The 27654-nt window shown below is 41.9% G+C and overlaps 3 protein-coding genes across 4 annotated transcripts in view; 1 reads left to right on the top strand and 2 right to left on the bottom strand.

Moving 5' to 3' along the window:
• Positions 1 to 1055, bottom strand: part of TATDN1 (TatD DNase domain containing 1) — a 30629-nt gene extending 29574 nt beyond the window's left edge. The window contains exon 1 of the mRNA XM_065400121.1: positions 940 to 1055. Coding sequence (XP_065256193.1) covers positions 940 to 961 — 22 coding nt within the window. The 5' untranslated portion in view covers positions 962 to 1055. The remainder of the gene's footprint in view (positions 1 to 939) is intronic.
• Positions 1055 to 8486, top strand: NDUFB9 (NADH:ubiquinone oxidoreductase subunit B9). Of its 2 annotated transcripts, none has more exons than XM_065400119.1 (4): positions 1055 to 1201; positions 3617 to 3809; positions 6987 to 7100; positions 8221 to 8486. In XM_065400119.1, exons 1-4 carry the CDS (start codon positions 1116 to 1118, stop codon positions 8350 to 8352), a joined length of 525 nt encoding a protein of 174 aa, XP_065256191.1. In that variant the 5' UTR covers positions 1055 to 1115; the 3' UTR covers positions 8353 to 8486. The 2 variants fall into 2 exon arrangements, with proteins under 2 accessions (XP_065256191.1, XP_065256192.1); XM_065400120.1 differs by lacking the exon at positions 1055 to 1201 and adding an exon at positions 3418 to 3518.
• Positions 8487 to 19176: 10690 nt separating this feature from the next.
• MTSS1 (MTSS I-BAR domain containing 1) overlaps positions 19177 to 27654 on the bottom strand; it is a 169157-nt gene continuing 160679 nt past the window's right edge. The window contains exons 13-17 of the mRNA XM_065398731.1: positions 24964 to 25083; positions 23816 to 24010; positions 21845 to 22009; positions 21270 to 21432; positions 19177 to 19874 (exon numbers count right to left, since the gene is read on the bottom strand). Coding sequence (XP_065254803.1) covers positions 19177 to 19874; positions 21270 to 21432; positions 21845 to 22009; positions 23816 to 24010; positions 24964 to 25083 — 1341 coding nt within the window. The remainder of the gene's footprint in view (positions 19875 to 21269; positions 21433 to 21844; positions 22010 to 23815; positions 24011 to 24963; positions 25084 to 27654) is intronic.

The following is a 27654-nucleotide window of genomic DNA, read 5'->3' as shown; positions in this document are numbered from 1 at the left end:
CTGCAGTGAGAAAAACAGTGCAGGCTAAATTAACTGTTATAGTCTTTCTATTTCACATGTAGATCAACAGGGTCAGTGCTGAAAGTAAGACATGGAGAAACAGATACGTCTTTGTGTACATGATGGTTCTGAGGGGCACCAGATACCACAGAGATAGATCGATAGTTTAAAGCTTAACTTAAGCATGTGTTTTCTTCGACAATCCTGAAATTTAACTAATCCTTCTTAGACTTGATAGAATGACAAATTCTGGCCTATTTGGGAATAAGCATCAGACTCATTCTACCTTATAAAATGTGTACCCAGGATGGGTAAGGAATGGTGTCCCTAGTCTCTGTTTGTCAGAGGGTGGTGATGGACGGCAGGAGAGAGATCACTTGATCATTACCTGTTAGTTTCACTCCCCCTGGGGCACCTGGCATTGGCCACTGTCAGTAGACAGGATACTGGGCTGGATGGACCTTTGGTCTGACCCAATACAGCCATTCTTATGTTCTTATGTAAAACCCGACTCCACCTACAGCCACGCAAACGCCTAAATAATAACCCTACTATTTAACGGTGTGTATCGGCACAGCTTCAGCAATGCTCCCTAGTGCCAGTCCAGGGCAGAGCAGCGACACAGGGAAAGATGCAGCATCTCCCGCCCCTGCTGGGTCAGTGGCAGGCAGCTTCTCCAAACCGGCCAGCCTCCCCCCGTTGCCCCCGAGACAACCCACAGGCAGAAAGACACGGCGGGGGAGGAAACAGCTTTTAGTGGACCAGCTTCTGCCCGTGCACGAGACAAGCTCTGAGCTCACACAGAAGGCCGGCCCCGGGGGCTGGGGGAGAGAGACACTTCCCCCGCCCCATGCGGGGGGCGGGGGGACGACCCACACCGGAGCCCTCTGCCCGCACTCCCCACAGCCGGACCCCGGGACACCACGCCCGACCCCTCACCGATAAATTTAAAGCGGCTCATGGCTATAGCAGCTCCGCCGTCTCCTTGTTCCGGGCCGGCGGAAGGAAGCGTCCAGCTGGGCGTCGCGGGCTCCTCCCCCTTCCCCTTCCCGTCGGCCCGCGCGCGCCCTTGGCGAAGGTAAGGCGGTGGGCCGGGGCCGGGCCCGAAGCCCAAGATGGCGGCGTACCTCACGCACCAGCAGAAGGTGCTGCGGCTCTACAAGCGGGCGATGCGCCAGCTCGAGTCCTGGTGTATCGACCGGTGAGAGCGGATGGATCTCGATCCCCTACGAGCCACCCCACCCCGCCCTGCTGGGGGGAGACTCCCTCAGCGCCGCGCACGGTCCCCTCGCCGAAGCGCCCTGGGAGCGCCGGGGTGGGGCGCCCCCTGAGCGGTCTCCATGGGGGGCTGGGCGCTAGGCAGGGCTTGAACTGGTGCCTCAGGCGGCTGCCTTCCCCGTCCCCCATTACCCGCCCCCCTGGGCTCTCATCCCGCCGCAGCGCGAGCTCCTGGCAGCGCAGGCCCCGTGGCCTGAGCGCTGAAACCTCGGGCCCCGTTCGCCTCCCCGGGGGCAGGCGTAGGGCGGGCGGGCAGGAGCTGAGCTCGGGGGATGGGGCTTCTGAGCCTGGAGGTCGCTGTCTGCGGTGGCTGCGCCCACCGGTGACGTTTCTGATGCCAGTAACGGTCAGTAATCAACGGGCGGAACGCGGGTCGGGGTGAGGTGGGATCACGCTGGGGCTTGAAGGGAAAGACAAGGGCATTGAAACCAGACTGAGCAGTTTAGGCTTCAGCCCATCTCCACTGTCTGAAAGATCTCGGGCATTGGTGATGTACTAAAGTCTCTTCTATTCAGTCTTGTTTGAACTTTTCCTTCACTTTAAAGTTTTTAGTTAAACAGTAGCCTATTGTATTAATACCCAGCTCTAAACTAGCCCTTTCCATCCAGAGTGAAGGCCATCAGTATCATTATCCCCATTTAACAGATGGGGAAACCTGAGGCCCAGAGACTTGACAGGATTTATCCCAGGTCACCCAACAGAATAGCAACAGAGCCAGGAATAGAACCTAGGTCTCCTGAATTCCACTCCAGTGCTCTATCCGCTACATCATGGAATATCCATCACTTGTGGTCTTCAAATCAGGACTCAGTATTCTTTTTAAAGATATGCTATAGCTCAAACAGAAGTTACAGGCTTGATGCAGCAATTAAGCCTGGGGGGGAGGGATAGCTCAGTGGTTTGAGCATTGGCCTGCTAAACCCAGGGTTGTGAGTTCAATCCTTGAGGGGGCCACTTAGGGATCTGGGGCAAAATCAAAATTGGTCCTGCTAGTGAAGGCAGCGGGCTGGACTCGATGACCTTTCAAGGTCCCTTCCAGTTCTAGGAGATGGGATATCTCCATTAATTTAAAATTTAAAAAATTACTGGGTGAGGCCCTATGGCAGTGGTGGGCAGTCTGCGGCCCATCAGCGTAATCTGCTGGCGGGCCACGAGACAGTGTTTACATTGATCTTGCGCAGGCACGGCCGCCTGCAGCTCCTAGGGGCCTTGGTTCGCTGTTCCCGGCCAATGGGAGCTGTCGGAGGTAGTGCGGGCTGCAGGGACATGCTGGCCACCACTGCTCTATGGTCTGTGTTATGCAGAAGATCAGATTAGATTAACATAATAGTCCCTTCTGGCCTTAATCTATTTGGCCTCAGTCAGGATCATCAGGGCCCTGCTGTGCTGGTTGGTGTACAAATACTTAGATGTTCTCTGTCCAAAAGGGTTTGCTACTTTTTTAGGGTAGGTTGCTTATTACTAACAACTTTAGCATTCCAGTAGGCCAAAAGGCTCCTATCAAAATCCTGGCCCTATTGTGCCATCTGCATTACAAACATGGATAAAGAGACAGCCCCTGCCCAGGAAGGCATGACTCTACAAAAATACTGGAGCAGACAAAGGATTAGGGATGTGGATATAACATAAAAATAACTGAAATGGCCACAGTTTTGTTACTTGCATAAGGGGCAGCATGGGAGAGTGCAGAAAATTTAAGGGAGAAGCTTATCTGTGGGCAGTGTCTCAAGTGCTAGAGCAAGGCAAATTGTGAAGGCCTCAAAGATAAAATCAAGAAGTATTGTTTGATACAAGAATGAAGAAGGAGCCAGTGCAGGGATTAGGTTAGTGCAATGATGTGATAAGTGGTGTGAGCCAGGAAAACTATCATAACATCAGCGTTTCAAATAAACTTGAGAAGGTCAGTTTGCAGTCAAGCCCAGGGAGGTTGCAGTAGTCAGGGTGCAAGATTATGGGAGTTCTGGTGATGTGGACAGAGAGGACAAACAGAATTGTGGAGATGTTATGAAGGAATTGTCTAGATAGTGCCTGGATGGGTAGAACTGCAGAAAGGGCTTAACTTGTTTATACTTAGATAAAGAGTTTGACTCATTTCAGATTAGACAATATACAAGGAGAACCTGTTGTAGACATCCAATGACTAGATGACCCAAGGAGGCTCTTCTATCCCTGATTTCCATGAAGAATGGTGATAATGATGTGAATTCTCAAAAGGTCAAGGGCAAGTCTTTTAGTCTGTGGTGAGGAAACTTCTAATATTCCCATACTAGAAAACAATGCAGAAAACAACCCTGATATTTTTACCACTAGAAATGTTGCACATTATTTGTATCTATAGAGACCAGTATCGATTCTTTGCCTGTGTGCTGAGAGCGCGGTTCGAAGAACACAAAAATGAGAGGGATATGGTGAAAGCAACAAAAATACTGAGAGCTGCTGAGGAAGAACTTTGGGCAAAGCAGCATCCTCAACCTTACATCTTCCCTGATTCTCCTGGAGGCACAGCTTATGAGAGATATGAAGGTTACAAGGTAGGTAGGCTGTATAGTAGTATCAGTGGAATGTTTGGCCTATGTTGTTCTCTCCTGTCTTAATAAATTGTCTCTTGTTCTGTTGGGAGTGGAAGATGGGAATTTCAAGCACTGTTTATAGTATCTTGCTCTTTTGCTGGTCTGTCAGGACTCTAGTTTCAGTTTGGTCGATTGAGGGACCTCTGCTACTTCAGTCCCCCATTGCCTTACTCCACTAATATTACAAACTAGGTTTGTAGATGTTCAGAAGATGCTTTGTGGATCTTAATGATATGTTTGGTATTTGAATACTACAGTATGATGGGCACTAAGAAAAACCAAGAGACTTACTTTAGAGTTCTTAGAACAGTAAAGTTAATAAAAAAAATAAAAATAAAGAAACTCCTAGTTAAAGTTCTTATATGAACTCTAAGTCTGATCTCTTCTTGTTTCTTGTATGCATTACAATAAGACTATAGTTCTGTATGTTACAACCGAGATCCATCCTTTCCTACATCCGTAAATAGGATTTGACAGAGAGGATAGTGGCCTTCCAGATAAATCCAGCAGGATGTTCCATGCATAAAGGGTAGCAAGAAAGAAACAAATGGAAATCAAGGCTGATGATGGCAGTGGGAATTGAATGGCAACCTGATAAACAAGCAAATACATAAGAAGGGAAGAGCTGTGAAAGATCTTGAAAGCAAGAACAAGAAGCTTGAATTTGTTGTGATGGAAGGATTCAAAGGGGGTTGGGTTTACATGATCAATGCAAAAGATCAGGAAGATCACCTTAGCTGTGCTTGAACAGACTTGGGAGGGACATGGGTTGTGGGAGGTTACAATAATCAAGGCGAGGGATGAATGATTCTTAACAGTATGCACAGAAGATAGTCAGTTTGGGAAATGATATGGAGGGAGAAGCAACAGGATTTGTACATGGCCTTGTTGTGAGGGAGAAGGAATCCATGATGCCCAGGGCATGGGCCTGAGCCTGAGTGATAGGGAGGATGATAGTGGTGTCAACAATGACAGAATCAAAACAATGGGAATTGTTTATGATGAAAGAAAAATGGACAAGATTCATCTCAACATAATTGTTTTTTAAAATGTCTCTCTTCTTCTTTCTCTTCCTGTTTGGCTAAATCCCAAGTAGAACAATAATTGCTGGGGATGAGGCTAGATGGACAGCACTGGCTGCCCGAAAAGGATACAGCTACTTCAAAAAGCAGTTGCCCTAAGAGTCCAGGAAAGGGGAGACATGTCTGTCTTCCTCACCTCTCAAGAGATGGCAGAGATTCCAGGGTGGGACACTGCTGCAGTGAGATTACTAGATCAGTATTGATGCTACAGAGGGTTCCTGGGCTGGGAAGGGACTGTTTGTTTTGTTTTTGTTTTTGTTTTTCCCCCCCTCTCATAAAAAGTGCCAGAGCTGGGTGGGAGTGGGAGTTTGCTGTGGAGTTTATAACCCTCTGATTAAGTGTAGGTTTTTTTTGTTTTTTAAAGGGTCCATAACAGGCTCACTTCATGTCTTTCATTGTTCTTCCCTTGGTGTACTATCACTTTGCTGCAGGGGTCTGTCCCCAGATTGTGGGTTGAGGGATTTGGCAAGAGCTGAAAATCCCATGTAAGTTTATGCTCCAGTGTTGTAAGGAAGACAGACCCCAGAGTAGGAATATTAACATGAGAACTTTTTAACAATGTTCACATGTGGTGCCTGTTTCAGTACATTCAGAATTTATAAAGAATTGAAGACACTAACAAAGTAAAGCTAAATCTATATTCTAGTTTTAATTAAGGATAAATGTGTACAAGGTGTCTGAATTCGTTGTGCCTAGAGACTGAAACAAAAATGTGTACTTCCCATGTTCTCAGTTGTAAGAACCACAACTTAAATAGCTTATCCACTTTTCCCAAAATTCTGATTTGATTGAAGATGAAGCATACAAGGCTCCAAGCTGAACACTTGTGTTTGCATGTACAAAAAAAAACTATTGAGTCTAGAATGGGTTCACTAATGACTCCATCATGGTTGAACAGTGTAAATGTAGCTAACTGGCTGGTCTGATGCATTTTACATCTTTTCAAATCCCATTTTCTTAAAGTGTATTTCCTGGGAGAAGATTAAATTGTCATTGTTGAGATTAAAGCACTTTGTATAGTAACTGATTGAAACAAATAGCAGCAAAAATGCTGTTTAAGGGGACACCATCAATTTAGAAGTGACACTTGTGTCTGAGAGCTTATTTGGTGATAAGTAACACCTAAGACAACAAACTGAAAGGGGTTAGAGAAACGTGTTTCTCTTAACTTTTTTGTTTTTACTTTATGCACTTGATAGCACTAGTCAGTTTCATTGTTTCCTCTGTATAGTCCCTTTTCTCCTCTTGATGATATGCATCTTTCGCCCCACAAAAGAGAAGGGAAATATTTACAACAGGAACTTGTACTATATAAAAATTTTCATGAGGTCTTGGACAGGTGTAATACTTAGAACTACGATTTTATCTTTCTCTACTGGGGGGATTCTGTGCGTCCTACTTGGAGCCCAGAAGACACATCCATCCACCTTTTAATCCAGGTATACCACCTCATCTCGACTAGACATCACTTCAGAGTTCAGATTGTACCATAATCTTCTGGATATGTGATTGCTGAGCTACACAAAACCCTTGTAGACAAGCAGAAGTAAACTGTGAAAGTTAGACCACTGTGTTATAATTATATTTTGCCTTCATCTGGTTTGCACCACAAATGCTGGTAACTAAACCCCAAATTTAGGAGGACATAAGTTTTTAAATTACACCTCTTCTGTAACTGTTAACTCATAGTATAAGCAATTGGCATTCTTTCAAGGGCAAAAATGAAAGTAATAGGCCTAGTGAACAGAACACTGGACTGGGACTCAAGAGGCCTGGGTTCTATTTCCATCTCTGCCACCTAATGGTGACCTTAGGCAAGCCACTTCACCTCGCTGTGCCTCCATTTCCCTTTCTGTGAAATGGAGTTTAAAAATACTGACATTCTTTGTAAAACACTATGAGATCTACTGCTGAAAAGTACTATATAAGAGTTGGGTAGTATTATGTAATGCTTTGCTTTATGGGCCATTTACCTATGTTGTATTAATGTGATTGCCTAAGCTGTGTTGCTGTATATTCTGTAGTTTCTCATATGTAGTGCCTGGATTTTTGACAGGCTCCTGAGTGGTGCTTGGATTTCTGGCATCCTTCTGAGAAGGCAATGTATCCTGATTATTTCTCCAAAAGAGAGCAATGGAAGAGGCTGCAGTTAGAAAGCTGGGAAAAAGAGGTCAGTACTATTTCAATGCAGAGTGAAGCTCAGTTAGCGTATGACTCTGTGCTTTCAAAGAAGCAAACTTAATATATTCCAGACTCCAACTGGGTGACAAACACTTTAAAAGTGATTACTTGATTTAAGCATGTTACTTAAATTTCCCTAGGGAGGTCTTAATTAGACTGACAGCTTTCCGTATGCAGATATCTTAATGACACACAACTTCATAAGAACTCTAAAGGATCATTTCAGAGTTAAAGCTGCAACTATATCCTTGTGTCATCCTGTTGTGGCTAAGTATTGCACCAGGTACACTAAAAGTTATAAGTGTCACATTGGGACAAATAGGACAGTAACTCTGATATTATTATTACAGTAATATACCTTTTGCAGGTAGAAGCTCTGAAGAAATAGGTATGTGCTTTTGAAAAGCTCATTTTGTCAACATGCTTTAAAGAATTCAGAACAATCTTGGGCCATTTTCCATTTAGTTTTCAGCAGGGAAAAAAGTTGCTAATTATGATGAAATCTTGAACTTTTTCCAAACGTTAATGTTTAGGTAAATGGAGGGGATTTGTGACTATGCAATTACATAGTGGTGGTGAAGCTGACCTTAACACGAATTGTCACATTCTTAACTTCAAAAACGATCAACTCAAAATAACAGCAGATGGGAGCTGAGGCTCTTGGCTCCATATGGAACTTATTTCATGTTTAAAAAGGTTTTAGCCTGCTAGGACATTGGAGCAAGTCCTTTAAAGTCAATGAAAAGACACTTATTGACTAAGTGGTGCTGGCTTGGGTCGCTAATATTTAATAGAGTATCTGATAGGCTTCCAAAGCAGAGGGAGGCTACTCATTAACTGTAACAAATAATGGAATAAGCTTCTGTTTAAAATATTGCTTTGTCATTTGAAATTGCAAATGAGCACTATCTAGTGCAGTCAACCTAAATGAGGGAATTTTATCTGTATTGGCTCTATCCTGTTCATGAAATCAGTTCATTTGGTTATAGTTGTGACATAAGGAACGGTTCTGGGCCTATATTTGAGACCAAAGCAAAATACCAAAAGAAACAAACCAAGATTCAAGACTTAAGTATACTGGGTGAAGTTTGTTTTCTTGTATGTTTTAGGTTAAGCAGCTAGAGGATGAAACTCCGCGTGGTGGTCCTGAGACTGAAGCCTTGCCCCCAGCTCGCAAAGAAGGGCATCTGCCACCTCTGTGGTGGCATTATGTAACAAGACCCCGAGAACGGCCAGTGTAAAAGAATCCGTGCATGAACAAGCAAATTACACTCGAGTAGTTTGTTCTCTACAACCAGTAGGAATTCCAGTTAACATGCACTATTGTACTTAATGCACAATAAAACTAAAATAAACATGAATATACTTTAGATGGGATTTGGTGATGTGCTGCTACCTTAACTCTGGCATCAAGACTACCTATTGTACAGTAGAACCTCAGAGTTATGAACACCTCAGGAATGGAGGTGGTTCATAATTCTGAACAAAACGTTATGGTTCTTTCAAAAGTTTACAGCTGAACATTGACTTAATACACCTTTGAAACTTTACTATGCAGAAGAAATACACTACTTTCCCTTTATTTTTAGTAGTTTAACAGTACTGTATTTGCTTCCCCTCCCCCCCCCCCTTTCTGCCTGATCGTGTACTTGTGGTTCCAAATGAGGTGTGTGGTTGACTTGGCAGTTTGTAAGTCTGGTGTTTGTATCTATGAGTTCTACTGTAATGTGTAGGCATCTGTATCTTCACAAATCATTTGGGTCCTGTAGGTCAGATGCCTTTTTTCAGCCAAGTACACAACATTTTAGTTGGATGCTGTGCATCCCTCTACACTGACCTCTTCCTGTAAAACGTTAATTCTGCTTCTGAAATGTTAATTTCTGGCCTTCCCTAGTTTGATTGGAGGATGACTGAATGAGGCTTTTATTGAAGTTAAATAGGTGCCAAGTTCTCAACAGTGATGAGAAATCTCTAACCCTCTTAATAACTGAACTTTCACTCATGCCTTGTGTTATCATTCACACTAGTTCTTCCATTAGTCTTTCCTCCTAGACAGGATATGAATTTCAAAGGTGAAAGACAAGCAGAAAAAGATGGGCAGGCTGCCTCTATAAAATGAAGCAGAAGAAAAGGTCACAAGCCCCGCTCTCTTCTCTTTGCTGTTTTGCTTTAAGACACTGCACTTAACAACTACTACATGGCAAGACAGAATAAACTAAAGTGTAAGCACTTGTCCAAAAATGCATTTGGATATCAGCAATTTTATGTAGTACTGCAAACTATAAGTGCATCGCTAGTAAACTAGTTGCATTATTTTTGTTTCACGTTAGAATGCTTGAGAGCCTTCTACTGATTTGGCTAAATGGACTAAAAGTGATTTGATCTTTAAAAACAACCAACCTGTAAAGAACCGTTTTAATAGTATTTGGCTTGATGCAGCAGTCTCCTCTGGTGGGAGAAAAAGTCCTAGTTTCAAGCACTGGGAATAAATGACTTGTTTATCTTAAACTGTGTAAATATGTTAGTCAGCAGGGAAATCTAGATGCTCTTGCATTCATTAAGATAAATGTTCCTTAATGAAACTAAGGTAATGCAAATGCTAGATGCAAGTTTTGTTTATGCAGGGGTACCAACATTATTTATGCAAAGTTTCACTTTTCCTTCTCTGAAGCTGGTCCATGGTGCGGATATAAAATTTTATTAAGATGTTTAAAAAAAGTGAATGGTACAGAGTTTAAGCATAGAAGTTTCTGGTTATCAGGGAATAACCTACAGATTATCAAGGGGGTGCAAAGTTCAGTTTAAGATCGGGTGGTGTAAGGAATACATAATCTACAATATCCCTGATTGGGGGTAAAAGGTTGATGGGTCCAAGAACCACTTTTCCTTCTCTGAAGCTGGCCCATGGTGCTCTCTGATATAGTACAACTGAGAAATTCCTCATCTGCCAAGCACAAAGCCTTTTCCCCCTTAATCCCCTCTAGCATTACCATGTAGTACCAGCAGGTGGACATGTTTAGAGACCTGATTGCCTCACTAACTTTAGAAAACTGCTGAAGCGGAGAAAACAAACTATATCAATTCTGATTACTCATTTCTAAGAGTAGTCTCCTCCCATGCAGTATACGATCTTAGTTACTAAGTATCAGGGGGTAGCCATGTTAGTCTGTATCTACAAAAACAACAAGGAGTCTGGTGGCACCTTAAAAACTAACAGATTTATTTGGGCATAAGCTTTCGTGGGTAAAAACCTCACTTCTATGCATCTGAAGAAGTGAGGTTTTTACCCATGAAAGCTTATGCCCAAATAAATCTGTTAGTCTTCAAGGTGCCACCAGACTCCTTGTTTTTGATCTTAGTTACTCTTTCATTAATACATAACAAATGGGAAAGATTTATAGCAAGAAAGATTCCCTTGTGAGAATTCTAAGAATCTCCATCTCTCTGCAGGAATGCTCTGTAAGGGAAAAAGGGAAGAGTTCCCCTCTAATAGGAATTTAATGCCAATTAGGTGATGTCCTGGGTGGGGTTCTCAGAGCACCAGTTGCCCACTTCAAAGAAGGAAAAATGCTGGCTAGGTAATTTGTGCTTATGTGTTAGTGTAGAATCACAGCCATTCAAATTGTGTATTGCTCAAAGCCTCAGCATGCTGACTCCAATTAAACAGCTGGGAGTGTTGCTTGAATGAAAGCCTCTGCTGGGCTGAGTGAAATGGTAGGCAAGTCTGGTTTGGCACTTATGAAAGAGAAAAGCTTTATCACACTTGTGTATTCCAGAAATGTGAGTGATCCCTTGGGCCATGTAGGTTGACATAATGAGCTAGGTTGCTCTGCTGCACTGGTAAGAAAAGATATTGGGGAGGGAGTATGGGTTAGAATGCTTTGCTGCATATGGCACACCTGGGGGAGTTCAGCACCAAAAAATTAAATTAACAAAATTTTAAAATTGTATCTTATTTGTAAAGCACAATATTATCATCTGTTTCAATTATTTTGGTAACTCATTTCAAAATGTCAGTGAGTATGTTTAACAATACAGACAACAAAAAAAGATTCCTTACTAAGCATATTAATACAGAACTTTGAGTAATAATTCATTTAAACTACAGTACAGACACATTTCTCACAACCAGTGCAAAGGCTTGGGGGAGTCAGGGGTAACAGAGGAGGTGAGGGAGAGGGAACTGATAGTGAGCCTGGAGGATTGTTAGGTGTGGGGAAAGTATGGAACAGGGGGTGAGGTGTTTTTTTTTTGGTGGGCAGATCTTTAACAAGTTGGGGAGCCTCCCCCATGCAGATCCTAGCTCACCCCTAGTCTCTCCCATTCAGTCATGCACCACTGCCGGTCCCATGTGTTCCTCCCCCCATCCGTCACTGCACTCACTCAGGCACCTCCTGTCCCCATGTGACCCACATCCTTACTCAGCCCCTCCATCCCCATGTATCCCTGCACCCTCCACTCCCATTCAGCCCCTGGCTCAATGCTGTCACTCCCATTAGGTCCTGTACCCCCACCCTAGTCTGTTCCAGCCACTAGCCCTTCTGAACCCCTCCCCCCCCCAGTGCCCCACACTGTCCATCCACCTCATAGTCCATATCTCCTCACCTGTACTGGTGGCTGGCTGCTTTGGCCCTGAGACAGCAGCCTCGGGTGGGAAAAATGTGTAATTGCAGCACCTCCCCAGCAGAATGCATTATTCTGCAGTGGGGGAAAGAAAAATCTGTAGGGGACATGAATTCTGCATGTGCACGGTGGTACAGCATTCCCCCAGGAGTAATAATATGGGGTGGGGGACAGCTGTGGTAAAATAACACTGGCCTAGGCCATGTGCGAGGGGAATACAGGGTTCACCACCAGCAGGCTGGCAATATGGCAGGAGAGTGGCAGGTAGGGCTATGCTGCAGTAACACCGATGTGAAAGAATTGAGAGAACAGGCTTACTGGACAGAACTCTCAGGCTATCCTAATGAAATAGTAACAACTAATACTATCAAATATGAGGCATCTAAGCTAGGTGTGGGGTGCTGGAGTTAATGTGGCATTGGTGTTGGAGCCTGTAGGTATCAGGACTGCCCATCGGAGGGGGACGAGTGAGGGGGTCAAGATACTGACCATAACAAGAACTCACTAAAGCTCTTCCTGGAGCAATTACTGGCTTGTGTAGCAGTCTGAACGGGATGGGGAGTCTTGCTCAGTGGATTTTACCAGCATCTTGAAGCTGCTCCTATACTGTATTTCACACTTTTGAGCTTGTTGATTCCAAAATGCCAGGTCCTACTGAATTTTCATTCTAAGCTGCTTAAGGCTTGTCTGCTATGCTGCTGCTGTTGGTGTCAGCCTATGCTACCATGGTTCACCTTGTCGGGAGCACCAAGTACGCAAGGCCTACTGGATTTGGAGACTCTACAAAGCCAGTTCTTGTAGCTGACTTTCTTCCCCAAACAGTTTTAGCTCTGCCTTGGTGCCATAATATGCAGCTAGGCTGTGAGCAGAAGCCCTTTTGATCTTACGTGGACTTGCTACTGTGCTTTCTCCTAAATACCAGTTTCACGCAGACTCCTGTCATCAAAAAGCCTTTCTTTACAGCAGGGCACAGAAGATAGGGAGCCAACTCAATGGAAAACGTGCCTACCTGGAGACACAGCCCTAGTCCTGCTCCTTGGAGCAGAGAGTGAGACTGTATGTTTTCTGAATAGCTCCACCTGCTGGCACTATTCATTAAACTAGAGAGAGGAGTTTAAAAAAAGGTGTTAGGACTCTGAGGAAAATCCAGTTGCAAGAGATCATGGAGCATCAGGTGCCCAGAAGGCAGAAGTCTCTCTCTCTCTATATATAACCAGCTCCTGGCAAGTTAATGGGAGAAATTAAAATCTTCATGTGCATGTTGTCTTAGCATCTAGATAGTGAATGCAATCGAATCCAAAAACTCTCGACTGGTGTTTTGCAACATGTGATCATGGAAATGGGTTGTAGCTGGAGCTGGTTGGAGAATTTGGACATGTTTGAAGTAGACATTTTTGCAGAAAGCAGATACTGTTTTAGCCTGCCCTAAAAGCATTGTGCCTTCTAGGGCACAGTCTGTACATCCACCAGAAACATAAGGCATCACCCTAGCAGCCGGGGACATAATTCCAGTGCTCTGTGGCTGGGTCATAGACCAAAATTGTTTAATCACTACTTACATCCTTTACCACTGTTTGCTGCAATCATGGTAAAGGACAGAAGGTTGGTCCAGCTCTGTATTGGGTACTGAAGGTATTCTCACCAAACTGGTCTAGGACGATGGAGGTAAGTCAGTATCTAACAGTGCCACCTTTAGAGAGCAGTAGCTTCTAGTATAGCCCCTCTTGTTCTCAGGCTGGTGTTGCAGGGGAGAAATGAGGAGTATGAGTTCTAACCAGGGTGCACAAGATTGGAGAGGAGAATAAAGCTGATTGCTAATTTATTCTCTTTTTACATTGCAGGCTAGTCACCCAATCATAGTTCTATCAAAGCACACAAAAATGGAGCTTGTGTAAGAGCAACAAACTCGTGGGGAAATAGTCCAAGTAATTTAACTCTTCATTTAGTACTTTACCAATGAACTGAAATGTCATCTCCACACTCTTTGCATGCAATATAATTGTATGCCTCAAGATATTACCCCACTTTGTCTCTCTAATCTCCAGAGTCAGACATTCATAGACTTTAAGGCCAGACAGGACCATCTTGTCCAACCTCCTCTATATCACAGGCCACAGAATTTCCTCCAGTTATCCCACTATTGAGTCCTATAATTGTTTGACTAAAGCATATTTTCCAGAAAGGCCTCCAGTCTTGAAGATTTCAAGAGATGGAGGATCCACCACTTGCTTTATTAGTTTGTTCCAATGGTTAATCACCCTCATTGATAAAGTGGCATTTATAATATAAATGTACATGGCTTTAACTTCCAGCTGTTGACTGGGTTATGCCTTTCTCCAGAAGCTGGGTCTCCTGACTACGGCACCAGGCTTTATCCACTGAGCCACAATGCCTCCCTTAGACTTGAATACACTGGCACTGCTTAACTAAGATTGACTTATCTGCCTTTGAAATTCATATACATTTTAGCTTTTCTGTGGCACACCCTCCTGAAGATTACTCATCTTCGACAGAACAGGGCCTTCTCCCTCCAGCAGGTGGTCTGTGCCACATTCCAGCACGCCTCTCCAACGTGAGCACAACTCTCTCTTACATATGACCCCTGATCTTTAGCACAGAACTGTTCTGCACATACATAGGATGTTCCTCTTCCCCCTTTAGCCTCTGGTGCAATTACCTGCTATGTCTTGGGCTGAGGGAGGAGGTGGCTCTCACTGACAGGGCTGTTGTAGAGATGACTTGTTCGTAACAGGAGTCCCAACTAAGCCTCCTTTACTCATGCATTTGTAAACCACTCTCTGCCAGAGCTAGGTTCTTTGTAGCACAGCAGCTCTAATAATTGCAGCAAAATTTTGGAAGTTAGCCCAGTCCAAAATCATACATTCCAGGGTCAGAAGAGACCATTGTGATTATCTAATCTGACTCCCGCATAACACAGGCCATTGGACTCGCATGAATTTATTCCTGTTTGAATTAGAACAGTTCTTTTAAAAAAAATATCCAATCCTTATTTTAAAATGGCCAGTGATGGAGAATCCACCATGACCCTTGGTAAGTTGTTCCAATGCTTTAACAACATTTATTAACTTGAATTCCAATTTATCAACATTCCTTTTGAATTGTGGACACCACAACTGGGTACAGTATTGCAATAGCAGTTCCACTAGTGCTAACTACAGAGGTAATATAACCTCCCTACTCCTACTTGAGATGCCGGTTTATACATCCAAGGATTGCATTAGCTCTTTTGGCCACCAGGTTTGCACTGGGAACTAATGTTCACCTGATTAGCCACCAGAAGCACAAAGTTCTTTCAAGAGTCTCCCATCCTATAAGAATGGCCTATATTCTTTGATCCTAGACGTATACATTTACATTAGGTGGTATTAAAAACACGTTTGCTTGTGCCCAGCTTATCAAACATTCCAGATCACTTCATCATCTTAATTATTTCCCACCACCCCAATTTGTGTGTCACCCGCATACTTCATCAGTGATGATTTTGTTTTCTTCCAGCTCATTGATAAAAATGTTGAATAGCATAGGTCCAGGAACCAATCCTTGCATGACCCCACCAGAAACATATCTGCTTGATGATTCCCCATTTATAGTTACATTTTAAGACCTGTTTTTAAGCCATTTAATATGTACCATGTTGATTTTGCATTATTTCAACTTCTTAATCAGTGTCATGTGGTACCAAGTCAAATGTCTTACAGAAGTCTTAAATATATTACATCAGCACTATTGCCTTTATCAACTAAACTTGTAATCTAAAAAAGCCACCCAAAAATCAGGATAGTTTGAGTTGTTTTCCATAAACAAGTTCCAACAGCTCCTTTGTTTTAGCAACTAATTACATAGAATTTTGGGATTCTTTTTCTTTAAAATGGACACAGTCCACTTTTTTTTTTTTAAACCTCCCATGATTCTTGTGCTGTTTGTCAACTCAACTCCTACCTCCAGTATAAACACTAAACAGATCCAAGTTGTTGCCTATTGTGACCTTTTGGGGACAAATAAATCAAAATACCCTTTTTGTTCCACTTGTCTGAAGTCTCTGTGTTTACAACTAGCATTAAAGAGCCAATCCATTGCTCACTGAAACCAGTGAGAATCTTTCCATTGACTTCAGTGGCTGTCAGATCTGATGGCCCTATGTCTGATGTTCTCTAGGAGAATACTTCTTTCAAATGTTTGCACACAAGGTCAAAGCTGACAGTCACACTGGAGAACCATTAGGAAAGTGCCTCAAGGTTATATAGGTTTGCCTAGCAGCACCGTGCATTTATGAAATAAATTATGGCAGTAGAAAGTGCAGTGGGTATGCAAATATACACTTCTATCCCGATATAACACTGTCCTCGGGAACCAAAAATTTTTACCGCGTTATAGGTGAAACTGCGTTATATCGAACTTGCTTTGATCTGCCGGAGCGCGCAGCCCCGCCCCCCTGGAGCGCTGCTTTACCGCGTTATATCCGAATTTGTGTTATATCGGGTCGCGTTATATTGGGGTAGAGGTGTACTGCTTTTAAAGGCACAACATATATTTAGCTCAACCACCTTGAGTTTCCCTTTCATGTCTTAATGAAAATTCATGTCCTAAAGTTTTCATTTGTCTGTTTCAGCAGCAGGTAAATTAGGTTACTGCATGGTAGTTTTAAAACAATTCCTTCCTATCCTACCTTTGTCTTTAGGACAGGCACCAGAACTGAGAGCAGACATCAGTCAGAGATATATGGAAGATAGCACTTACTGTTATGCTTGATACCGACTAATATATTTATTAGAACACAAGCAGCATCAACAGCAGAAATCTTCGTCCTAAGGCAAAAGAATAACTGCAGTCCACACGGAGAACAGATACACTGAAAGCCCAGTATTGGCAAGGAAACAAAGAACTCTACAAGTAATAGTGCGGGCCGGGGCAGGGAAATATAATTGTTTGGCATTAAGGACATTGTATCTTTCTCCTCTAACCTCAGGCCACCTCTCCAAACACCCCAGGAAAAAACAACTGAACAAAAATATAATCTCCAAGAGTCCTTATCTAAGCTTCCGTTTACCTACATGCATGATTCAGATGCTTGGAGTTCAGGTATGATTTGCATGTTCTGTGTTTTATATTTTTTTTAAAGGAATTAGACAAAGGAAAACATCTACATCCAAAGCCCTGAAAGGACAGAGTCTTTTTTAAGAATGAAAAAACACGCATTTTCCATCAGTTCTTTATTTATAATGTAGGCTGAAGCAATCATTACAATGCAGAAGGGAGACCCACAGTTACAGCAATTATTTATACCAGTTTAGAACAAAAAACTGCACAAGGAGAGGTCAACTCTCAGTACAAACTAGCAACTAAACCACAATAATTTACCATTAGAAACTTTTTATTTTTTAGCTGTGACACTGCTTTTACAATATGCAAAAACACAAACAATAGAACTATCCAAAGTGTTTTGTCACATTCTTTCTACATTGAATTTGGCAACATTTTATATTACATTTACCGAGATTATACTTACGTTTAAGAACTAAACAAGTGAAAAGCTGTACTTCGGTACAGTTACATCCATTTATTTCAAAGGTTTAAATAACACTTTTAACTATTGAGATTATTTCCTAACAGTTTTTGTTTAAGCAAAAACCATCTCAAAGCATCATTTGCACAATGCATCAGCTACTTTATCAAGATTGGTGGGCTCCACCACAGGCACTACTGTTTATTATATTCGGTAATAAGGAGCTTGTTTTTCAAAGAAAGGAAGGTTTCATATATTTTAAGAATCATGCCTTTTTGCTTTAAAGCCATAATATAAAAATGTTAAGCAACCACAGCAGTGTAAATATTATATAGAACAGAGTGACTATTCAGTTACAAGAAGTCTCACATCCAATGCAGTTATGTATTAAAGCATAAGAGGTTATGTAGGCAAGACAAAAGCCAACAGAAATCTGCAGTGTTTGGTGGAAACTAGCCCCTTACATTTTTTTTGGTGTATTTTAACAGTCACAAACGTACAAGCCTGGTACCTATCTCACTTTTGGAGTTGATGAAGATAGGCAGGTTGTGCCCTTTTAGACTGTTTGAACAGAACACTTGCGGCACTCCAAGTTCTGCACATTTCTATTGGCTTCAGGAGATGGGTACTGCAGTCATAACTTAATTTTACTTTAAGAAAAAAATCCATCTCATCTATAATTCTATCAACAACATTCCAAAAATACATTACCTAGAATACAAAAAAGGGAACAGAGTGGTCAGTCTCAGAGAAGTGACATTAAATACAAATCTTTCGCCCACCCCCCTATTTTTCAGTATTTAGTAAAAGCCAATCAACTGCTATTTAAAAGACGGTAAGAAAAACAAGCCCCTGAATTGGAAATGAAATATATTTGCAATTTACTAGATCTTAAGCTGGTGACTGCGGTCAAATCATTAAGTGTTTTCTCAAAATATTCGGGCTTTTCAGGGTGCCCAGCCTGCTGGGCTCAGTCACTAAAAGGCATTTTGATATATCTAAGAACTCCCTGCTATCATTTTTAAAACGTTTTCACATTTGTAACTGCCTTAAGCCTCTTGAACTTGTTTGTATTCGATGAAAGGATGAGCAAAATGGAAAGTAATGGAGGACATCTAAGCCTACACAGTTCAGGTGGCATGCATATGACTGAAAGTTGTTGCTGTGCAGTCTAGAAGAAATGTGGGGGGAAAAACTAAAGTCTTAAACACGCTACAGAAACAAACACCGCAATCCAATATGGCTTATTCGGATGCACTTACTGTGAAGCTACTAGCACTTAATCCTACTAGGCTACTCTTGTGCAATAGCATCTGCTATTTTGATGGCATTTCCCTCCCCCAATTATCCCCCAATACTCTACCAATTGCAGGTTTCTGTCTTGCATTATATTGCTTTTATTATCAATTGTTATTCCTGCTTTTCAAACAAACAAACAAAATCATTATACTTAAATGAGTATCTATTCCTTACTGGTTCATTTATACACAGAAGTATCATTTCTTTTAAACCTCACTATTACAAGGTGCTCTACAAAAACCTGCAAAAAAGCCAAATGCAGTAAATCTCCTTGCCAAAGTTAACTACTTAACTTTTTTTTCCCTCTTGCGTATTTAAAACTTTACAAAGCGTTATACAAAAGTTAAATGGGATTTGGCACCTTCAGAAAAAATTAAAAGGGGGTCTTAGATCAAAAATGTGCAGAAACAAAATCATTGATATTTACAAATTAAAACACTAGTGAAAATGTCTGTTACTATGCGCTTTCATCTTGTTTTCCCCTTTATAGTACCTTCAAAACGGTCTATTACTGAGTTTCCTACAAAAGCTTTTGATTATAGATTGGAATGGATAGAGACAAATAAGGTTTCATCACAGTTCATTCTCAGTGACTAGAACTCTGGCAGCACTCTCCTGTCTACAAAATACGAGGTGCCGAGCGATCATTTGTGGTAGTTTTCTTCAGTTTGACACCACGGCGAATGGCGTTCAGCATGTCTTCACCTTGCGGGGCATCTCCAGGGCTCAGGTCTCCTGGGTCACATTTTGGCTGGCATGGGGGTGCAAGGGTGCTTGAGCTATCCCTTTCGCTTTCTTCTCCCTCACTTTCAGGGACTGCTTGTCTCTGCTCATCTGGGGTATTCAGCTTCTGGCTTGGTGGTGGAGGGTTGACAGATGCTTGCCCGCTCCACAAGGAAGAGAGCATACTGGTGACTCCTTGCCCACCGTCGCCTGCTGATTCAGACTCAGGACTCTGCTCAGCACATTCTTCTGCCCCACCCAGGATGCCTGGCAGTCCCCCTAGTACATCTGGTACAGTTGGCGTTTTGACAGGAATTACTGGAGTTTTGATTGGAATAGGGCCCCCCCCTATGGTACCTCGTCTGACCGAAGGTTTGGTGGAAGGGGTCCGTCTGATGGTTGCAACACCGGGTGTAACTATTACAGGTCCAAGCGTCGTTGGCAGGCCTGCAGTAGAAGCAGGACGCTTGGCCTGAAACATTCTACGGTAGGACTGGCTGATGTCACTGTTTCTTGGAATGGTTGAGGATTTGTCAAATTCTTGTTGTTCTGTCTCCTGATCAGCACTCACAGAGAAATAATCATAATCTGAAACTGACGCCAAAGGATACCGTTAGAAACAAGCTGGAGCAAACAGCTGTATCAGGTTAGTGAGTCTAAAGTAAGTGTATAACAGTACTAAGTTTGAAGTCAATATCTATTAATATTTGCAAAAGACACACTTTATCAGCATGTGCATGCACCCAAAAGATGAACAAGCCTAAGATACCATGGCCACAATTTTCAAAGCTAAGTGTCTAACGTTAAGCGCCTAAGTAGCCTGATTTTAGAGGTGATAAGCACTTACATCTCTCATTGAAGTTAATGAGAGTTATGGGTGCTCAGCACCTCTGAAAAAATCAGATCACTTACTCAGGTGTCTAAGAAATTTGGGTGCCAACCGTAAAGAACCCAACTTTTAAAACCACTGACTACTCTGTCCTGTTAGCCACGTCCCAATATTTTGAATTTGTCAATGATGATGGAAGTGCAGCCCTGGTCTAAAAGGCAGTTCTAAAACTTGCATTGTGGAGGTGCACATTTGCTGTGTCTCAATGATTTCTGCATCAGATATGCTCGACTTATGGGTAAAAATACTTTCTAATGGCCAGCCCTTCAAACTCAGCCTGAGCTCTGAGTGTTAATCCTCCTTCTCACACACTAGAAGTCAGAGGTTATGCCAAATTAGACCTTCAGTTATAACTACCCAACCCTTATTACCTTTAATGGACTTACACAGGTGTAATGGATTCAAAATTAGTAAACAATTTTAGTGGTGCACAAAAAATAGAATCCGTCTCACTCCCTCTTAGCTGGGTTGCCTCTTCTGAAGCTGAATTAAAAATAAATCCTGAATGCAATTTGTCACGTATCCCCAAATAAACTTTCAGCAAATCTATTTTTCAGTTAAAGTTACTACAATTCCCACCTATGTTCAAAAAAGCTCATAGAATGAAGAAACCAGAACTAGCTAGCTACTGAGCAAAGTTTATGGATTGGACAACACAGGACCACCCAAAAGGCTACACAGTCAGTGAGACAAATCATGCAGAACATTATTAAATAAAACCCATAAAAGATCAATCAGATTTACTATAAAAATGTTACGATACTTAAGATGAAATTCTCCCCTACACAGTTCCTCAAACCTCTGATAAGTCTTTAGTTAGTGCGTAAGGTGTTGTGCAGGCACCACTCCATTTTTGCCCTTATTTGCTGTTTAAGGGAGAACAGGCTCAGAAGCTTACAAGATGAAATTTGTTAATATACTGCTCACACTTAAGCCTGAACAAGCCATCAGCATGGTAATGTTAGCTTCGCTCTTCTCCCATCACTAACCAGAAGAGAGCAACATTTCCTGACTTCAAATCCATTAGCAGTGAGAAGTTAGGGGCTGTGATGGCCTTCGTTTGGAATGGTCAAGAAGTGCAGCAGCTTAGATCTGTATACCTTGTGACGGGATAGTGTCCTCCGAACAGCACGGTGTGGTAGTCTGAGTGCTGTAGCCACTGGAGCACTGCAAGGAATCTCTGCTGCTTCTCTGGGTGTCCAGCTGCAGACCTCTTGTCAGAGCTAGAGCTAGCTCCTCGCATGCTTCTATCTCCTCTCCCGGCTAGTTACACACAGGAAAGCAGCTCATTAGATTTATGTCTGATTCCGTTGGGACAATACTTCCGAGTCCGCTCCGAGTTTGGTCCTGTCACTGTTGTATCCTTTCCCACCTCAACCTGAGTCACCCACAACCCAACAGGATTATTTCTAAATATTCACCATTAAAAAAAAAAAAAAAGAGAGAGAAATAGGTGTTTCTTCTTACATCATAGTTCCACAAGTGCCAACATACTGAACAGTGTATCCTCCGTTGATGCATATTTATGAATTCTAAAGATTATGCCCATGCCTTAACCATTCTGTCTTTATAAAAAGGGTTGTGCCCACAGAAAGCACTTGAACTAAAATGTTTGCAAGAGCTAACAAATACATCCCCTCTGCACCGAGCTCCTTAGTAAAAATTAGAGCATCACCCTTGTGGTAGCTGACACAGTCATACTCCGAGGTCTCTGGGCCTCCTCAGTGGGCACAGATGGTCCACTTGGGGCTCCTCCATTAGGGTCTGGTTCACGTTTCTCTTTGCGGCGTTGCAAGGTGTTCACCATAGGCTGATCATACGGACCTGGTTTAGCCCAATCCTAAGGAAACGTTTCCATTAGTAAACATACGGTCTATGTGGAAACACCACCATTCCTATTATAGAACAATACCAACACAGTAGCAGATTAGGTATCAAATGTGGGTGCAATATTGGAAAAAGTAAAATAAAATACTTAATTCTCATGATATTTATAAAAAAAGTTCATGATATAAACCCATCTCTTCTAATCTTCCTTTAAACAAGGTACCTAAAATACCTTAATTCTCTCCAGGTAAAACTCAGTTGCATTTAAAGCCTAAATTTTCAGAAGTACAGAGGCAAAATTTATGTCATTACCACAAATGAGCAATTGCAATGCATGTGCAAATGGCCAGTTAGCCATCTAAAAATTCACCTGCATGTGCAATAGCAGAAACTGCACACATCACATTATGGCTGCAGTGTTCTGAAAATTTGGTCTTAAACAGATCTAAATACCCCATCAAAAGCATACATTTATTCTGAGTATTTTCTTTTAAAGCTACTTATTAGCTGACATCTAGGTTTTAGTTAAGTGCTATATCGAGGAGGGCTAACTTCACTTTGCATACTGATGATGCTGAATCCACTAAGGAGGCAACTTTTCAAGCTATTGGGAATATATACACTTATGGCTCTATTAAGCAGTGAAAATTCTGCGGATACATAGAAACTATAGAGCATGCACTAGGAAAAGTGTTCAGCAGAGAAATTTGGTGGGACTACAAATTCACTGATGATCAGATGCAGAGGTGCTACTTACCAAATGATAATACTCAATTAATTGTCAAGAGTTCTTCTCTAATCTGTACATGAAGTTCTTTCTCTATCCTTTTTCATAAGTGAACTGCCAGAACTTTAAGACTACATGGCCTATTTCTTGTAGCAGCCTGGCTGTTAATCAGCCTCTTCTCTACCCTCTTCAAGTCAATGGAGGACTCATAGAAGATACCCAAGCTCAGAGGTGGTCATTACCATCCTCCATATAGGGCTTTCAGAGGGAGGTAGCTCTACAGACTCCAAGTTTCAGAAGGTGGGGTAGAACTGGAAGCCTGTATGTAGCATTCTACAGCTGCAATAAGTATCCCAAGTCTGGATTTAATTTATAAAAAGTCCCATTTAAAAAAGCTGCAATCTTTGTAACAAATCCATAGCCACCCAAGAACTTCACAGCTGTCTGCATGATGTACACCATGGCTACTTGGAGCTTCAAGGGGACAGAACTCAGATTCTCCTGGTCCAAAAACACAGGCCTACTCCTCCCATTTGAGCTAAATGAGAATCTCTGAAAGCTCTGGGCAAGTATTGGGCCTATGACACAATGGAACAGTTCTGATTCCATCCACTAAAAGACAGGGGTATTCTCTAGTAGTTCATTACAATAGCTAAAGCAACAGATGCACATTGTTAATCAATTTAAAAAACATCCACTAAGTGAACTAGATGCCAACCCTACATTTGCCTCTTCGGGCAGAAGTTTAGTGGGGTGCTAAGCAACTTGTGGAAATCCTACCACCTGCTGAACAGAACCCAGAGTGCCCGCAAAGGAACAACCCCCTCTCTTTCTAAGGCCAACCCTGTCTATTTTTAAAGGTAAGTATTTTACAAACGTTAGACTGTTCATGGTCATGCGGAAATACTGATTTAGTTCTTTGTACATTTATAATCGGATTGTAGTAAATATTCGGCATTTAAAGTCCACTTTAGAATGGTACTAAACAGAGCAAATCAACTGGTAATTAAGTGGGATTTGAAAGGCAAGGACTGCAGTGAGTATCGAAAGGCATGGAGAGGAGAGCATTGCTGCAAAAAAAGAAACACAAACCTTCCAGCTAGGGATCTTAGATGATGATAACATGCTTGGCCCAATGGTGTAATAATGACCGCGGTCTGGAAGGAGGGTTGAGGAAGCCCGAGTCCATGTGCGGGAGACAGGCGGGAAATGAGGGAAAGGACCTGCACCTACTGAAGCTAGGTATGGGTCACTTGATAAACTACAGTGATAAAACCCATTAGACAACTGGAAACAGAACAAAAGAAAACAAACAAAAAATAAATTAATATAAACAAGATGAGTATGGAAATATACGGTGACTGACGTGCTCTGGGTAGAAAGTATCTTAATTTTAAAGCAAAAAAATTGAGAACTGCTACAAATGAACAACTAATTAAAAAACGGATCTAATATTTGCTCCTGAAGTGTGCCTGCTTGAAAATTGTTATTTGAATTAACAAATTTCAGAGGACAATCCAGAAATCATTTTCTTTGGGCTGAGCAGCTTTACCTGGTCTCCCCTGGAGATGGTATTTTAAAAAAAGAGACTCAACAATTTATTGATGATGCAGCTCTGGACATGGAAACTAAACATTTCCAAAGTTGAAAACATTCATGTCAGCTTTATCATATGCAATAAAATGGAGAGAGGAAAGTGTGCAGCCTCCGAAAATGACATGTACCAGCAGCATAATGACCAGGGAAGGAAGAAAAAATGGCTGGATGAGAATGGATACTGATATCACTGGCTCCCCTAGATTTAGGGTTTATCCAAAATTTATTCTACTGTGGTGTGGTTTTTTTGCATACCTGGGTTTCTCAAAGCTTAATGCATAATACATAATTTGGAGAAAAAACATGGACAGTGAAACCTGAACAAGAGGCCACTCATATTAGGCAACTACTCTCTGTAGACAACTTCCCACAGTGCCCCCAAGCACAGAGTGTACAGTTTGGCTGCACCTGTGTTAGAAAACCACCTCTTAAACCACCAATTTGCAGGCCCCCCGACTGGCAGTTTAGACAAGTTTCACTGTAGTTTATTCATGTATTCATTTGTTAAGGGAGTGTGTAACAGTTCCTTTTCTCATCTTCACAGGGAAGGGTCTTAGCTCCGTGTCCCATGCATGCTGTTATTCAATGTCTGGGCTTGGCTAAATGAGCCAGAAGATTCATATGTCTGAGATGAAATTTTTCACCTTATCTGTGGAGGCCCAAGCCCCCATGGTGGAGCCTGAGCTGACTGAGGTGGGGGAACTGCACTCGCTCACTGACTGGCAGGTTTCAGAAGCTTCTGAAGAGGCAGAGCTGGACGAATTCTGCAGCGTGAACAGCACCACAACGTAAGGAAAGGAAAAAACAAGCCACCAACAAAGGAAAACAAAAAGCACGCACATACAGACGGACACACACAGGAGAAGGGGAAGGATGAGAAAAGCAGAGCGTTAGGGGTTAAATCAATCATTAAATACTGCTCAAATCCACCACTAGTGATCAGTAATGGTACAGAAAAAACAAAAGAAACTAATTCCTTAAAGGACTAGCTTCACAGACTTGACGGACCTCTTGGTTCTCTCACCCCCACTGCTTTCTGTGCCACTGCACCTCAAGGGCCAGATGCCCTCAGGTGCTGAGGGCTCTCCTATATAGTCAATGGAAGTTGAGGGAACTCAGCTCATCAAATGTCTGGGTCCTATATGCATTTAACTATTTAATATCAAAGGCAGATTATATCATGAGCTCAGTTTCCTAGTGGAAGCTGTCTAGTCTCAACATGTGCCTGCAAAACAACAAACACCCCTTGTGCACACAAATTCTGTTTTTTGCAGATGCAAATGTGCGTGTGCAAAGCTTGATAGAGTTTGGACATTAGGGAACAGCGTACAGTCCGACTTTCCCTCTTTGGAACCCTTCCCTGTGAGACCAGTTTGATTATCAAATCCCTTCACAATTATGAACATACCTAATTGGGTGACCTTAAAGTTCAATTCACCCCTTTAACTATTTCATCACAGTAAGTATTTTTTTTAAAGCCTGGAATGACTGTGGTTACCCTTCAGAGAGTGCACTCACTACAGATCTAAAAATCACCTCTTCTATGAAAGAGATTAAAGCTAACACAACACTAACATAGCAATCTAAACAGTGCTCTGCACAGCAACAAATGCCATTTCTCAGGGTTATATTGTATTCTATGTACCCTGCTACTTTGTCTGTTAGATGTTGACTCTTGGTGTCAGGGATTGTTCTTCAATAACCTTTCTTGGTTAGTATGGCTTATGGGCATTCCATCGAAAATATACAATATTCTGTATTTTGAGCCATTGTACCATGTTTTTAGATTAGATGGAACTTTCCACCTTTTGACCTATACAAGATCCATATCCATTTCAATCTGCCTGCATCCTTATTTTGCTATATTTTCAATTCATATACTGTGTTGCTGCTTAAAAACAAACAAAAATATTTTCCTAGGACACTGTACCAAGGAAGACAAAATCCTACTGACGGGCCTGATCCAGAACCTACGGAAACCAATGAGAGTCTTTCCACTGACTTCAATATCTCAATTGGGTCACGCTCACAGTGACTTGAAATCACTCCCTTGGATTTTTCCACTGGCAGCAGAAAGTCTATGCAGTGACTTCTGATGGTCTGTTGTCAATAACACAACCCAACTGGATTTTTTAAAGCTGAAGAAACTCAGGAGAAGCTAATACTTGATGGTGGTTCACAGAGATTTATAGTTCCTGTGGGACCCCTACTAAATCTTACACTTGGTCCGTTGGGTGATTGTGTCAATTCTGAAGTGACAAACTGATATTTTATGAACCATTAACAAAGGAAGAGCTCCTGGCATGACCAAAACCATGTTTGGTCCAGTCAGTTAATGTCTTCCAAGCCAGTTTTTTATCCAAGGAAAGTTAGTTTATCCACATACCAGAACTTTCTGCTAGCCAATTAATGTAGTACTTTATTGAATGCTTTTTGAATATCTAGGTATCAAAGTATATCCTATCCTGCATTTTAGCCTGTATGATCTTTGAGACAGAGGCTGCATCTTCCTCTGTATTTGGAAAGCACTTAACACACTTGGGCTGCTACTAGTCATAATAATTTCTGCAGTCTGCCATATAAACAACAACTGATGAACTCCAACAATTAATTAAGCATAACAGACCTCCAGGCCCTTACACCCAGGTGTTCCTACTAGTTTCTCTAACAGATGTAGTAAAAAGTTTCCTAATCCATATATTTTAACTTGGTATTAAAAACAAACACACACTGACTGTCAGCTAGTGAAACTGTTACTAATTTCAGTCAGAGTTTTATGTGTTTTTTTTTTTAAAGATTTGCAGAACTTACCTGCACTTCATAATTTACGTAGAAAAAAAGGATTTTTTTCAAAAATATTTCCACTGTGAACTGTACTAACTTCTTCCCTACTATCTGATGCAACAGGATCTCCTCATCAGCGGACTCCCATCAGCTTCCTGATTTGTACATGCAGAAGCGAGTTAAAACAAACCTGCCACATATTTCTGACCTAGTTTCCCTTTTTAGAGATTACCCATTTTTCTTTATTGTCTCTGGAAAGATACTTTAAGAATCCTTTATTGTTAGTCAAACTGTCTTCTGCAATTTGAGATCAGAATTTATTTTGCTCTAATTGTCCTTTCAACTTGCTTTGTCTACTTATTTACTTTTCTAATACCATTACCTAGTTTTCATCCTCATCAGGTTGTTTTAAAAGCCTTTTCGATTGTGTCTTGTGCCTTTACAATGGCTTTTGCTGTCCTTTTGTCATGATTAGATTTAAAACAGAATTTATTCCATGTGCAGTCACTCCAACTGTGTAATTACTGTCCACTTTCCTGCAGTACATTTCT

Source organism: Emys orbicularis, chromosome 2, assembly GCF_028017835.1.
Source record: "Emys orbicularis isolate rEmyOrb1 chromosome 2, rEmyOrb1.hap1, whole genome shotgun sequence".
Lineage (NCBI taxonomy): Eukaryota > Metazoa > Chordata > Testudines > Emydidae > Emys > Emys orbicularis.
Note: the sequence above shows the minus strand (reverse complement) of the source record. Positions and strands in the feature narration are given on the sequence as shown.